The sequence below is a fragment of the Pelodiscus sinensis genome, chromosome 1, assembly GCF_049634645.1.
Source record: "Pelodiscus sinensis isolate JC-2024 chromosome 1, ASM4963464v1, whole genome shotgun sequence".
Taxonomy (NCBI): domain Eukaryota; kingdom Metazoa; phylum Chordata; order Testudines; family Trionychidae; genus Pelodiscus; species Pelodiscus sinensis.
In genome coordinates, this window is record NC_134711.1 from 147,475,472 (window position 1) to 147,487,725 (window position 12,254).

The 12,254-nt window shown below is 45.9% G+C and overlaps 1 protein-coding gene across 46 annotated transcripts in view; it reads left to right on the forward strand.

The window, feature by feature from the left end:
• Window positions 1-12,031, forward strand: part of ZBTB20 (zinc finger and BTB domain containing 20) — a 723,674-nt gene extending 711,643 nt beyond the window's left edge. For 44 of the 46 annotated variants that reach the window (XM_075906071.1, XM_075906010.1, XM_075906161.1 and 41 more), the window contains one exon: window positions 10,545-12,031. In XM_075906071.1, the coding sequence (XP_075762186.1) occupies window positions 10,545-10,954 (410 nt within the window). In that variant the 3' untranslated portion in view covers window positions 10,955-12,031. The other 2 variants (XM_075906300.1, XM_075906293.1) reach the window with 2 other exon arrangements.
• Window positions 12,032-12,254: the final 223 nt, after the last annotated feature.

Sequence of the window (12,254 nt, forward strand, 5' to 3'; positions counted from 1 at the left end):
AGTAAATGTTACAGGAAACATAAAGATTTCTGCCTTATTAAACCTTATAGGACAGGGCTACTCAACACATGGCCCACGGGCCACATGCGGCCCACTGTGCAGTTTGGGTTTATGTGCAGCATAACGTGCGGCCTGTGGGTGGGATCCTTTGAACATGGCCTCCACTGAGAACATGCTCCACAACAGCGAGGAGTCTTCCAGGTGGGGTGAACATTGAAAGATGCAAGCGGGCAGGCTGGCTGGGTACAGAGTGTCAGCGTTTCTAGCCCCCAGGAAGGAGGTGTCGGGAGCGCCAAAGCATTGTGGGAAGTACTTTGTATTCATGCCCATCAGTGTGAAAGAAGCATATTTATTTGCATGTATGTGCAACCACACTTAAATTGCGGCCCTCAGCATGTACTGTATCATTGTGGCCCCCAGGGCTTCCAAAGTTGAGTAGCCCTGTTATCGGATATAGTTATGCAGGTTGTTTTAGGTAAATCACATGAGCATCATTGAGGGAAATCTTTCATGTAAATGCATAGAAAGCAGTCTTAAAAATCATCAAGCTGAATTGAAGTTTCTTCCTTCAGCCATTCATACACACTATAGAATCACTTAAGAGTTACTCAGGGTTGGGCTGGGCTGCAGGGAGCTGCTATGTACAAAAGTATTGCAGCATTCAAGGCTGACACAGAAAAACTGGCATATAGCAGCCTCTTGCCAGTCTCTCCTGTCCATGCAGCACTTGTGGCTCGGGATATCTTACCGTTCCCAGCTGATACAGTCGTTCATTGGCTGATACAGTCGTTCATCGTTCATTAGACTAGTAGTTGAGAAATAGCCAGAATCCACCATAGAAATGCACCCAAGTGAACCAGTTCAACATGAGGTTCACCTTGCTTGTCCCAAGTGGAGCATTTCCATATACAGGCAGTCCCCGAGTTACACGTATCCGACTTATGTCGGATCCGCAGTTACGAACGGGGATTTTCTCGCCCCGGAGGACTGGAGCGGCGGGATGCCTGGTCCCGCCGCCCGCTTCCTCTGGGGCGAGAAAAGCTGCTCCCCGTCTCCCTGGTCTGCTGGGGGAGCCAGCAGACTAGGGAGACGCGGAGCAAAGCTGCGGAGGACCCGGGCCGGACCCGCCGCGCTGATCTGGAAGCGCCGCGGGTCTGGCCCGCGTCCTCCACCGCTTTGCTCAGCATCTCCCTGGTCTGCAGACCAGGGAGACGCTGAGCAAAGCAGCGGAGGACCCGGGGCCGGACCCGCGGCGCTTTCAGCTGATCCAGCGCCCCACCTGCTCTACCACAGGCCCCGGGCTTTGCTCCACGTCTCCCTGGTCTGCTGGGGGGGGCACTAGCTGTGTCCCCCCCCAGCAGACCAGGGAGACGCGGAGCAAAGTGGCGGAGGACTCGGGCCAGACCCGTGGCGTTTCCAGCTGATCTGGAAGCGCCGCGGGTCCGGCCCCGAGTCCTCCGCCACTTTGCTCAGCGTCTCCCTGGTCTGCTAGGGGGGGACGCAGACCAGGGAGACGTGGAGCAAAGCCCGGGGCCTGTGGTAGAGCAGGTGGGGTGCTGCCGGTTGGTCCCGCAGCACCGCTCCTTGGTGCTACTGGACCAACCCGGCAGCACCCCAGCTGCTCTGCCCCAGGAGTCCTGATTCAGCCGCTGCTGATCAGTTTTAGCAGCAGCTGAATCAGGACGCCTGGGGCAGAGCAGCTGGGGTGCTTCTGGGTTGGTCCAGTAGCGCCGAGGAGCGGCCGCGCTACTGGACCAACCCAGCAGCACCCGAGCTGCTCTGCCCCAGGCGTCCCCAAGTCAGCTGCTGCTGAAACTGACCAGCGGCTGACTACAGGAAGCCCGAGGCAGAGTTGCTCTGCCCCGGGCTTCCTGGAATCAGCTGCTGATCAGTTTCAGCAGCAGCTGACTTGGGGATGCCTGAGGTTCTTAAATTGAATCTATATGTAAGTCGGAACTGGTGTCCAGATTCAGCCGCTGTTGAAAATGATCAGTTTCAGCAGCGGCTGAATCTGGATGCCAGTTCCGACTTACATACAGATTCAACTTAAGAACAAACCTACAGTCCCTATCTTGTACGTAACCCGGGGACTGCCTGTACATCTCACTTCCTCTCCCTTTAGGCCAAATATAAAGCAAATGAATGGTGAAACTCTGAGGAGTAAAAGCTGCCACTCCTAATGACTAAAGCACAACATGATTGCTGAGCATCAGCAATCCTGAATCCCAAAAATGCCATGTGTGGCCATGGCTGAGCTCCATCTTTCCAGCCATGGATATGTAGCTAAAGGGTCTGCATTGGTGGTATGGCCTCACTCAGGCAATTCAGAAAATCAAGTCACAGAGTTTCAGCAGCTCAGAATATTTACTGCAGTTGCAAGAGGAGCTTCAAGCATGCAGAAGGATGGCACGCACAGACTAGTTAAGGAAGCATTCAGGGTCCTGCCTAAATATTTGACCTGGACCTGCCACTGATTATCTAGATGTTCTCAGTTCTGAGTCAGGATTCTGGGTGGATTGGAGCAGTATTTCTTAACCTTTTTTATAAAGTACCCCTTTTTCAAACAAAAAAAAAAAAGTACCCCCAGTACCTACAGTTTTCAGACACACAATTTTTTTTTCTACCATTGCAACACATTTCTTTAAACAACTTAATTGTAGCCGGGCAAGCGATAAAATTTTTGGATGTAAAAAGTACAAAAATAATAAAGCACTGTAAAATGTAAAACAAAAATTCAGTTTTCTCCAAATTTCAGTTGTGTTGAAGTACCCCCCAGACTTCTCTCAAGTACCCATAAGGGTACTCATAACACTAGCTGAGAAACACTGCATTGGAGAATTTAGAGTTCATATATTTTCGTTGACAAGTGCTTCCGTAGGCAAAGAGGCAAAGGGGAACTCTTAACGAGTGACTTACATTTCCATTTGGGAGCTCATTGGCTCCCAGATTGCTCTTGAAAACCAGAGCTTGGGTGAGCAGATACCAGACACACACAAGGAGTCTTTAGCGTATTCCCTTACCATCCTGTTCAGATTTAGAGGCACTAGGTCCTTGGGCAAACAGCAAAAGCCAGGGGAATAGATGACCAATTGCGTTCACTGTTTAGCTGGCTGGAAGAGTGGCTTTAGTGTCAGAGTGCTCCATTGGTTGAAAAGAATCTCAGCACAGAACCTTTGGAAAAGCATCAGAGCAGCAGTGAACAAGTGGGGAAGCATAAAATGCAGAAGCTGAGGACTGGGCTTGCTGTATGAAATATAGTCCCAAAAGGAAACAATGGGAGACTCTGAGCCCAGATGAGAATTCAGAGACCTGGAGCTATGGAATCTCTGCTCAGCTTCCAAAAACTAAATGTTGGTGGGAGTTGCATGTAACAAACATGCTGCAGTACACACACATGGCTCACTCCCACACGTACAGGATCCGTACTCTCAGCTGCTTCATGTGGACTGATACTAACCTATCCTACAGTGCAATCATTTAACTAAGATATGCCATATTATTAAACTAAAACCCTAGAAAGCCTTCCTTACACATTTTAAAGCCTCACTGCCTTTTCTTTCATTCCATTGGGAATTGTTAAAAAAGGGATAGAAAATAAGACAGAGACTTATTGCCTCTATATAAAACCATGGTATGCCCACATCTTGACTACTGCGTACAGATGTGATCACCTAATCTCAATAAAGATATATTGGCATTGAAAAAGGTTCAGAAAAGGGCAACAAAAATGACTAGGGGTTTGGAAAGAGTCCCATATGAAGAGACACTAAAGGGACGAGGACTTTTCAGCTTAGAAAACAGGAGACAAGGGGGGGATATGATAGACGTCTATAAAATCATGACTGTTATGGAGAGAGTGAATAAGGAGAAGTTATTTACTTGACCCCATAATTTAAGAACTAGGGGTCACCAAATGAAATTAATAGATAGCAGGTTTTGAACAAACAAAAGCAAGTTTTTCTTCATGCAGCACACAATCAACCTGTGAAACTCCTTGCCAGAGGATGTTGTGAAGACCAGGACTTTAACAGGGTTCCAGAAAGAACTAGATAGATTCATGGAGGTAAGGTCCATCAATGGCTATTAGCCAGAATGGATAGGAATAGGGTCCCCAGTCTCTGTTTGTCAGAGGCTGGAAGTGAATGACAGGAGAGGAACCACTTGATGATTCCCTGTTCCGTTCACGCCTTCTGAGGCATCTGGCGTTGGCCACTGTCAGCAGACAGGATACTGGGTTAGATTGACCTTTGGTCTGACCCAGTATGGCCGTTCTTATGTTCATGCTTTGATAATTTTGGTCAGTATCTCATGCCACTCTCCTTAGTGAGATTCAGAGATGGTACAAAGCTCCAATATAAGGAACACATGCATTTGAAAGGTGCACACACATGAGTAAAACTGATATGGAATTCATTTCCTTAAAAGCAATGTTTCCTATAATCGTACTTTCTTCTTTGAGTGCTTGCACATGTCCATTCCAGTGCAGGTGTGTGCATGTCCCAAGCACAGTCGCTGGAATTTTTTTCCCAATGGTATTCCTTGGGTCAGCTGCAGTGCCCTCTGGTACTGTGAACTCTGTGCCAGTATAAAGAGCCCTGCTGGCCTTGTTGTCCCCGTGGTGGTTGCTGTGAATCCTGTGGTTGCTTTGGTATATTCTCCAGTGCTTTTTTCACAATCTTTCTAGTGTAAATGGTTAATCAGTTGTTTGTAGTTAGCCAGTTTTTAGTTATGTTAGAGTTGGACCCCTTCCCCAATCAATTGGCAGTGTTTATCTGTCTCCCAGTGCCCGGGTATACCTTGCATACTAGGGATGTTAGATAACTTGCAACTGAATAGTTGTATAACTGAATAAAATATTATCGGTTACACGACTATTCAGTAGTCCTCAGGGGCGGAGCCGGCAGCCCCTTGCCCCGCCCCCACCCCCACCCCGTGCTACTGACTCTCTACCATGGGATGCGGCGCAGCCTCTGTCCATGGGGAGCTCAGACCTCCTGTGGACAGAGGCTTCTTCACAGCAGCCTCCTCTGCCTTCCCCGCTCTATCAGCAGCATGGAGAGGCAGGCAGCACTGCAGAGCTGGTACTGGGGGGAACTGGTTTTTAAGCCGACTTCCCTCAGCACCAGCTCTTGCCTCACCCCCCACCCCTCCCCGGTTCCTCTTACAGAGGCTGCAAGGAGAAGGGCAGACAGATCCACAGGAGCCATCAATGCAGGGAGCTAGATTGAAAGCCAGCTCCCCGCGCATATCGGCTCCAGCCTCCTCCCTCCCCCTCTGCGCTGCTGTCTGTCTATCCAAGGCAGCAGCACTGGAGAGTGGGGGAGCAGCCAGCTCCTGACAGGCACCAGCTCCCACTCGCCCCTCCCCCATGCTGCCTCTGATACAGCAGCAATGGGGACAGAGTGCATGGCTTATCGGTGAATTGTTTAATCGACTATGTGCTAACATCCTGATTGCTCACCAGGCTCAAAGCCCTGTGTTTCCTGCAGCAAGTCATTGTCATTGAGTGACATGCGTTCCCGGTTTCTCAAGTGCTTGGGAGAGGTTCATAGGCAGCAGTATTGCTAGATCTATAGGGACTTTACACCTCTCACAAAAAAGGACTAGGAAGTGAGATTGAAAGTCATTCTCATGGAGAAAACTCTGAGCCCTGCTTCAGAGCTGAATCACTTGGGCTTGGTATAAGTAATTTGGCATCAGTGCAGAGCACTCTGCCTATCAGGCAGGAGTCTCAGCACCAATCCCTCTCCAGTGCCTAAAAGAAAAATAAGGAGCAGCTTGAGAGAGTTCAGTCCCCAGCACTAAAGTCAGCGGGATAAAGTGAGATCCATGCTAAGCCAATCTTCCACCTCAGCACCTCAACAGTCAATAACATACACAGGTTCTGCTGGCGTGGGAGGCACCCACCTCAGACAGGCAACATGGTTCCAGTGTGTTTATAATGCTGTCAGCGCGAGGCATTCACAGAGCCAAGGACCTCCTGTCATTGCTAATGTCTCGGTCTTCGGCAGTGCAGTAATGGATGCCACCAGTGCCACTGAGTGACAGGGAAACCATCTGCCCCCAGCTATGGCCTGGTACCAGGATTGTTTACTATCTTTGATAGTCTCATTGTAGACTTCACCACTGTAGCACTGAACTTCAAAAGCAGGCCTTGTGAGTGTGGGCCAAAATGAAAAGAGGGGTGGAGGGCCCCCCAGCCAGTGCTGCCTTCCTCCTACTCATCTCCAGGCGAGGCTTGAATGACCCTTGGTGTGCTTTCCCCTTAGGATAACCACAAAGCTCACCAATTAAAGAGGGTGACCTCAAATCTGGGCATCCAGGCAGAGGTGATCAAGAAGTTCTCTCATAGCCTACTGAACAAACTGATGGTGGTGGGCCATTCAATGAGCCTCAGATACCTAGTAAATTCAACTATCTATGAAAGAGATCACCAAGGACTGGCAGAAGCAAGATCTAAAGTGCAGGACCCCAAAAATCTAGAGGCAGTTCTTAACTCCATTCAGGCTGGTGCCTTGCTCACGAGATTGATTTTGTGTGATAATGTCCTTCAAGGCCCCTCCAGTTTTGACAACACAGAGCTGTCTGAGTCTCTTGGGTCACATGGCATTGTGCCAGCACACAAGGCTGTATCTCAGATTTCTTCTGGTGTGGCTTGCCACAGTTTATTCACCTTCCCATCCTCATCTGGACTCAGTTCTCATCATACCTTCTTAAGTCCTCAGCTTTATGGAGAGGTGGCTGGACCATTGCACGGTCTGCATGGGTGTATCCTTTTTGTGGCCCAACCTTCAATGTCTTTGTTCTCAGATGTACCTAACCTATCTGTAGTCCATTCAGATGCAGGGTCTCTGGTCCCAAGAAGAGAGATCTCCATATCAACATCAGAGTGGTCAGGGTGGTTTCCCTAGCCTCCTTGGCATTCCTGCCTCAAAGTGTGAACAAGGTCATTTTAGCTCTCCCAAACAACTCAACAGTTATGTCCTACCTCGACAGGCACGGGGGAGCATGCTCTTCCCCTCTGTGTCAGGCATCAATCTAAGGGAGTTCTGCATAGCACATTCAGTCTAGCAGGCCAGAGACAATGCCAGCTTTGACCGAGCAATGTTGCAGTCAGCATGTTCATTAACTCTTAAGTCCACCTCCTATGTAACTGCTTGGGATGGACAAGTGCAAGAGCTGGAAGAAGAAAAAAGGTTAATTAACCTTTCTGTAGCTGATGTTCTTCGAGATGTGTTGTACATGCCCATTGAAAACTGTGACTCCCTTCCTCTCTAGTCACAGTCAGCTGGTAAAGAAGGCACTGAGGTGGCACAGGGTCAGTAGGGTCCTTGATAGTAGTGTTATGCGTGTGCAGCACTTGGGGACATCAGAAGCTGATCCAATAGCTACCACTGGGGGAAAAAATCTGGCAACTGTGCATGGAGCATGCACATACCTACACTGAAATGCACATGTGCAAAACACCTCAAAGACCGAGTTACAGAAAGGTTAATGACCATTTTTTCATGGTTCTACTTGTTTTATGGCAAATTACTCTCAGTAAGGAAACATGACAGAAGCATTGTATGGTAAGGGAATAAATTTGCATCTGAAAAAAATGATGTATTTGTGATATTCCTAGGAGAGAAGACTCCACACAAAGAGTTTGAATCAAATGACAAGGGTAAATACCATATTACAATCTGTATTAGGATATAATAATGCAAACACCAGCAAACATAGAGTGGAGGGCAGGAGAATACATTTTCCTGGCTAGGAAACCATTTACTAACTGAAAAGCTGGGGAAGAGGAAATCAGAAGGATGTGAAAAGGGAGATTTCCTGCTTGACATACATACACAATGTGTGGAGTAGGCATTGTAATGGGTTGGCTTCTGCCCCCATTGAAATCAATGGGCAAAACACTTATTTGCTTCAGGGAGAGCAAGATTGGCTCTGGGGAAGTATAGTTCGGATGAGATGATTAAATTAGCTACAGACACAGTCAGAAAATCATGTTTAGAAATCACGTGCTTGCCATGTTTTTTAGAGTCAGTCACACTACCTGCTATTACCCATTTAAAACCTCAATAAAAACCTATAGTGGAGAACAGGTCCTTACTTTTGTGTATTTGTACCATCCAGATTAATACACACTTGCACTAAGAAGGAGGTAAAATGGGGATGTGCAAATGGCGGGATGGCAACCGGACTCTGCTTCATTTGCTCAGAAAACTCAATTACACAATGTCTGAGGTCATCACACCCAGCAGTTCTTTCGACCAATCTCTTCAAAGACCGCAGAGGTGAAAACCTTAACTGTTTGCCATAGCAGATGGGAAGGAAGATCTCCCTTAAGCTGCATTTATCTAGGCAGATTATTGCAAACCTTTGACCCTGATGACTGGCAAGGGTTGCTAAAGCTTTTGCTTAAATTCTAGAGATGAAAGAATTTATTATTCAGAGAGGCAGATATCAGAACAAGGGGTGTAAATTTGCACCACTTTGGTGCACAAAGGGGAGGAGAGGAAGTGCTTTTGCCAACAACTTTGCCAGCTATGGGACAGATTCACCACTGATTTAAGGAAGTGCAGTGCCTGGAGACAGTGGAATTGCATTAACTTGCACTAGCCTCTGGTTTGTCCCCATGCATTCCGTGTCTACTGCAAAACAGCTGGAGAGGAATATAGGCTCATAATAAAAGTGTAAATCCTGCCCTGCCCAGTCCAAATTAAATTGTTTTCTGGCACCAGTTTGAACCATATACATAATCTCACAGCACAGGGAACAAATAAAACGTTGCCAATGACATGGTCCTGTCTCTGCACATTGACATGAGACTAGGCCATCTTAGAGTTTAAATTAGCCAACACATACTTTAAAAGAAAAAAGAAATGCCTCATCATAAAAGTGAAACTCCAGGAGACAGGAAATTGATGAGTGACCAAAGGAAAATGCTTTTAAAGTGGGGGGGAAAAAGTGCCATTATAATATTTTTCAAGTATAATGTTAGAATCCCTCTCTGTGACCGTGAAGTCTTGGAATAATGAATTAAACACTTGAATACCCTACATTTAATTTAAGAAATAAAATGGAGTTATGCTGGTGTTTAGGGATTTAGATGAATGATAAGATGTGTAGTGAAGATCATGAATACATTGATAATACTGCATATGAGGCTGAGGTCTGTCTCCCAAAATAAAGGGAGGAATATCACATAGGACAATTGAAGCTAATCTGGACAAATCTATCACATATATTGAACTAAAGGATGCCATCAGTTGCACTCTTCTGGTCACTGCATTTCCTGGATCAAACTGAGGGCAATCTTAGATTGGCTATGGGTGAAGAATACTCTGTGATAGATTTCCACGCTTTTTTGGTGTTTAATTGAATCGGCCGTCACAGTTTAATTTGCATCTGACGGAGTGGGTCTTTGCCCATGAAAGCTCGTGCCCAAAAAAATCTGTTAGTCTTTATAGGGCCACAGGACTCATTGTTTTTGCAGCTGCAGATACAGATTAACACAGCTACCCCTCTGATACTGGAGATGTATCCATTGTATCAGCCTTTGCTTTGTTCAGCTGAGCCATGAATTTTTGTGTATTCAAATATCCTTTGTTATTATTCTTGCAAATTGTTTAGCTGCCACATTTGACCAGATCAAGGAGCAACAAAGTTGAACCTTTTTTATGAAATGATAATCCTTTGCCCTTCTCTAGCATTTTCCATCTGAGAATCTCAAAGCACTTTACAAACATAAATGTATTAAGGGTTGCAGCTCTCATGTGAGGTGGGTTAGTGTCTGTATCATTATCCCCATCCAACATTTACAGGTGGAGAAACTGAGGCACAGAGAGATGAAGTGACTTGACCAAGGCCAGCCAGAAGGTGAGCGCTGGAAAACATGAATGAAACACACTTTTTAATTCCCAGCAACTGTGGCTTAGAACATGGAGCTAAGGGATAATTGGTTACAAGGGATAGTTGGGTTGTGTTCCTGATTCTGTAGTGACTTGCTGTGTGACCTTGGACAAGTCAGCTAGGTCCAGATTTTAAAACATATTTAGGTATTGCTATGCTCATTCGTGCAATGCCAAACAAATTTAGAAGCCTGTGTTTCATTTCTAAAAGGATTTAGAGGCACTTAGGATTCAAAATACCACTGACAGTTGATAGAATTTAGACTTCTGAATTCCTAGATCACTTCTAAAAATGAGATGTAGTCTTCTGAGCCTGGCATTTCAATGCTGAGCACAACAATGGCTAATACCTTTACAAATCTGAGCTGAATCACTTTCACCAGCTGCTTAATTGGGGATAATGATGATCCCCTTTGTAAAGCATTTTGAGATTTGTGGATGAAAAGTATTGTTTATGTCCCAAGTTTTGAATTATTATTAACAAGACCATTCTTCCTCCCCCAGATCATGTCTCCAGAGATTCCAGAAAGACCTGGAACTAGCCTATTCCAGAGAGCCTCACTGAACTGAGTTTAATTTGTTAAAAAATAGTTGTCTGTTTGTTTGTTTATGTTTCTCTCTCTCTCTGGCACTGGGCAGGTGAGAAGCCTCACCAATGCAGCATCTGTTGGCGCTCCTTCTCCTTAAAGGATTACCTAATCAAACACATGGTGACGCACACCGGCGTGAGGGCCTACCAGTGCAGTATCTGCAACAAGCGCTTCACCCAGAAGAGCTCCCTCAACGTGCATATGCGCCTCCACCGCGGGGAGAAGTCCTACGAGTGCTACATCTGCAAAAAGAAGTTCTCCCACAAGACCCTTCTCGAGAGGCATGTGGCTCTGCACAGTGCCACCAACGGCACAACCGGCACCGGCAACAGGGCTGTCCCTGCCGGAGTGGTGGCCTGCACGGAGGGGACCACGTACGTCTGCTCTGTCTGTCCAGCTAAGTTTGACCAAATCGAGCATTTCAACGACCACATGAGGATGCATGTGTCAGACGGATAAGTAGAATTTCTGTCTCTTTGTTATGAACAAAAAAATAGAAACAACAAAAAAGCTATGGCACTAGAATTTACGAAATGTTTTTGTTTCCTTTTTACCTTTTTCTTTCTTCCTTTTTTTTCTTTATTTTTAGTTTTGTTGGTTTTGTACTACATGAAGAACTGTTTTTGCCTGCTGGTACATTACATTTCCGGAGGCTGGGTGAATAATAGTTTTCCCGACCTCCCTTGGATGGTGGCCTTAAGGCCAGGTAGTGCTTCAGGAGCTCCACTGGTTGGATCTCTAGCTACTGGCCTCTAAATACAACCCTTCTTTACTACAAAAAAAAAAAAAACACAAAAAAATAACAAAAAAAATCTTTTTTTTCTCACTTGTGAAGAGCACTACAAAAAACAAAACGAGTATACTACGAAATCTACAAGGCCTACTGTCGTTTTAAGTACACCGCTTGCAGTGTTTCAATGGACGTCATTCACAATTCTGACCGCTCTTGGACTTCACAGTATCCAGTTAGAACTGTGGAATATATCACTACTGCTTGAGCAGCAGCCAGACAAAACAAGGCCCTGCTGGTTTCCACCATTTGTCTGCTTTATCTTTCTCTCTTGCTCACACACAAACACACATACACATACACATACACACTCTCTCACACACACACACACACTAAAAGGGCTGAGGAGAGGGCAAGGGAGTTTGGGTTGGATGGTGTGATGTCCCTTCACAGGATCAGGAATAAGAATCACATTCTTCTCCTGGATTCTGCTCCATCCCACACTCTTTAGCTCACCCTCCCCTCCTGCTTTCCCCTCACCACCAATACCACCTTCCAGCAGACACCGGGAAGATTCAGACAGCAAGCAACGGTGGCTTTCTTTTGTAATTTATTCAGTGTCTTCGCTGAGCCCAGAGCCTCAGCACAATCAAGAGGGACTTTCACAGAAGGCAAAGAGAAACGCAGAGGAAAAACAAATAATGAGGTTTGCAACCTGCGGATCTAGGTACAAGAGAAGGATTAGTTCCCACAATCTTTGCAAAAAAAAAAAAGTTGCACCAGGATTTATTCTTGTGGAAGAAAGAGGAATAGAGGGTGGGAGGGAGGGGATAATTTAAAAAAAAATAGTTCATGGGACTTTTTTAATTGAAAATTTTATAGAGGGGTAAAAGTGACATTTACCAGATAGAATGCTGATTTTTTAAATATATTTACAACAGTATTTGTGTAAAAAAAAAACAAAAAAGTGAGATTGTTAAAAGTAATTTTTCTTTGTTTTCTTTTTTTGTTTTGCATACACTGCCACTA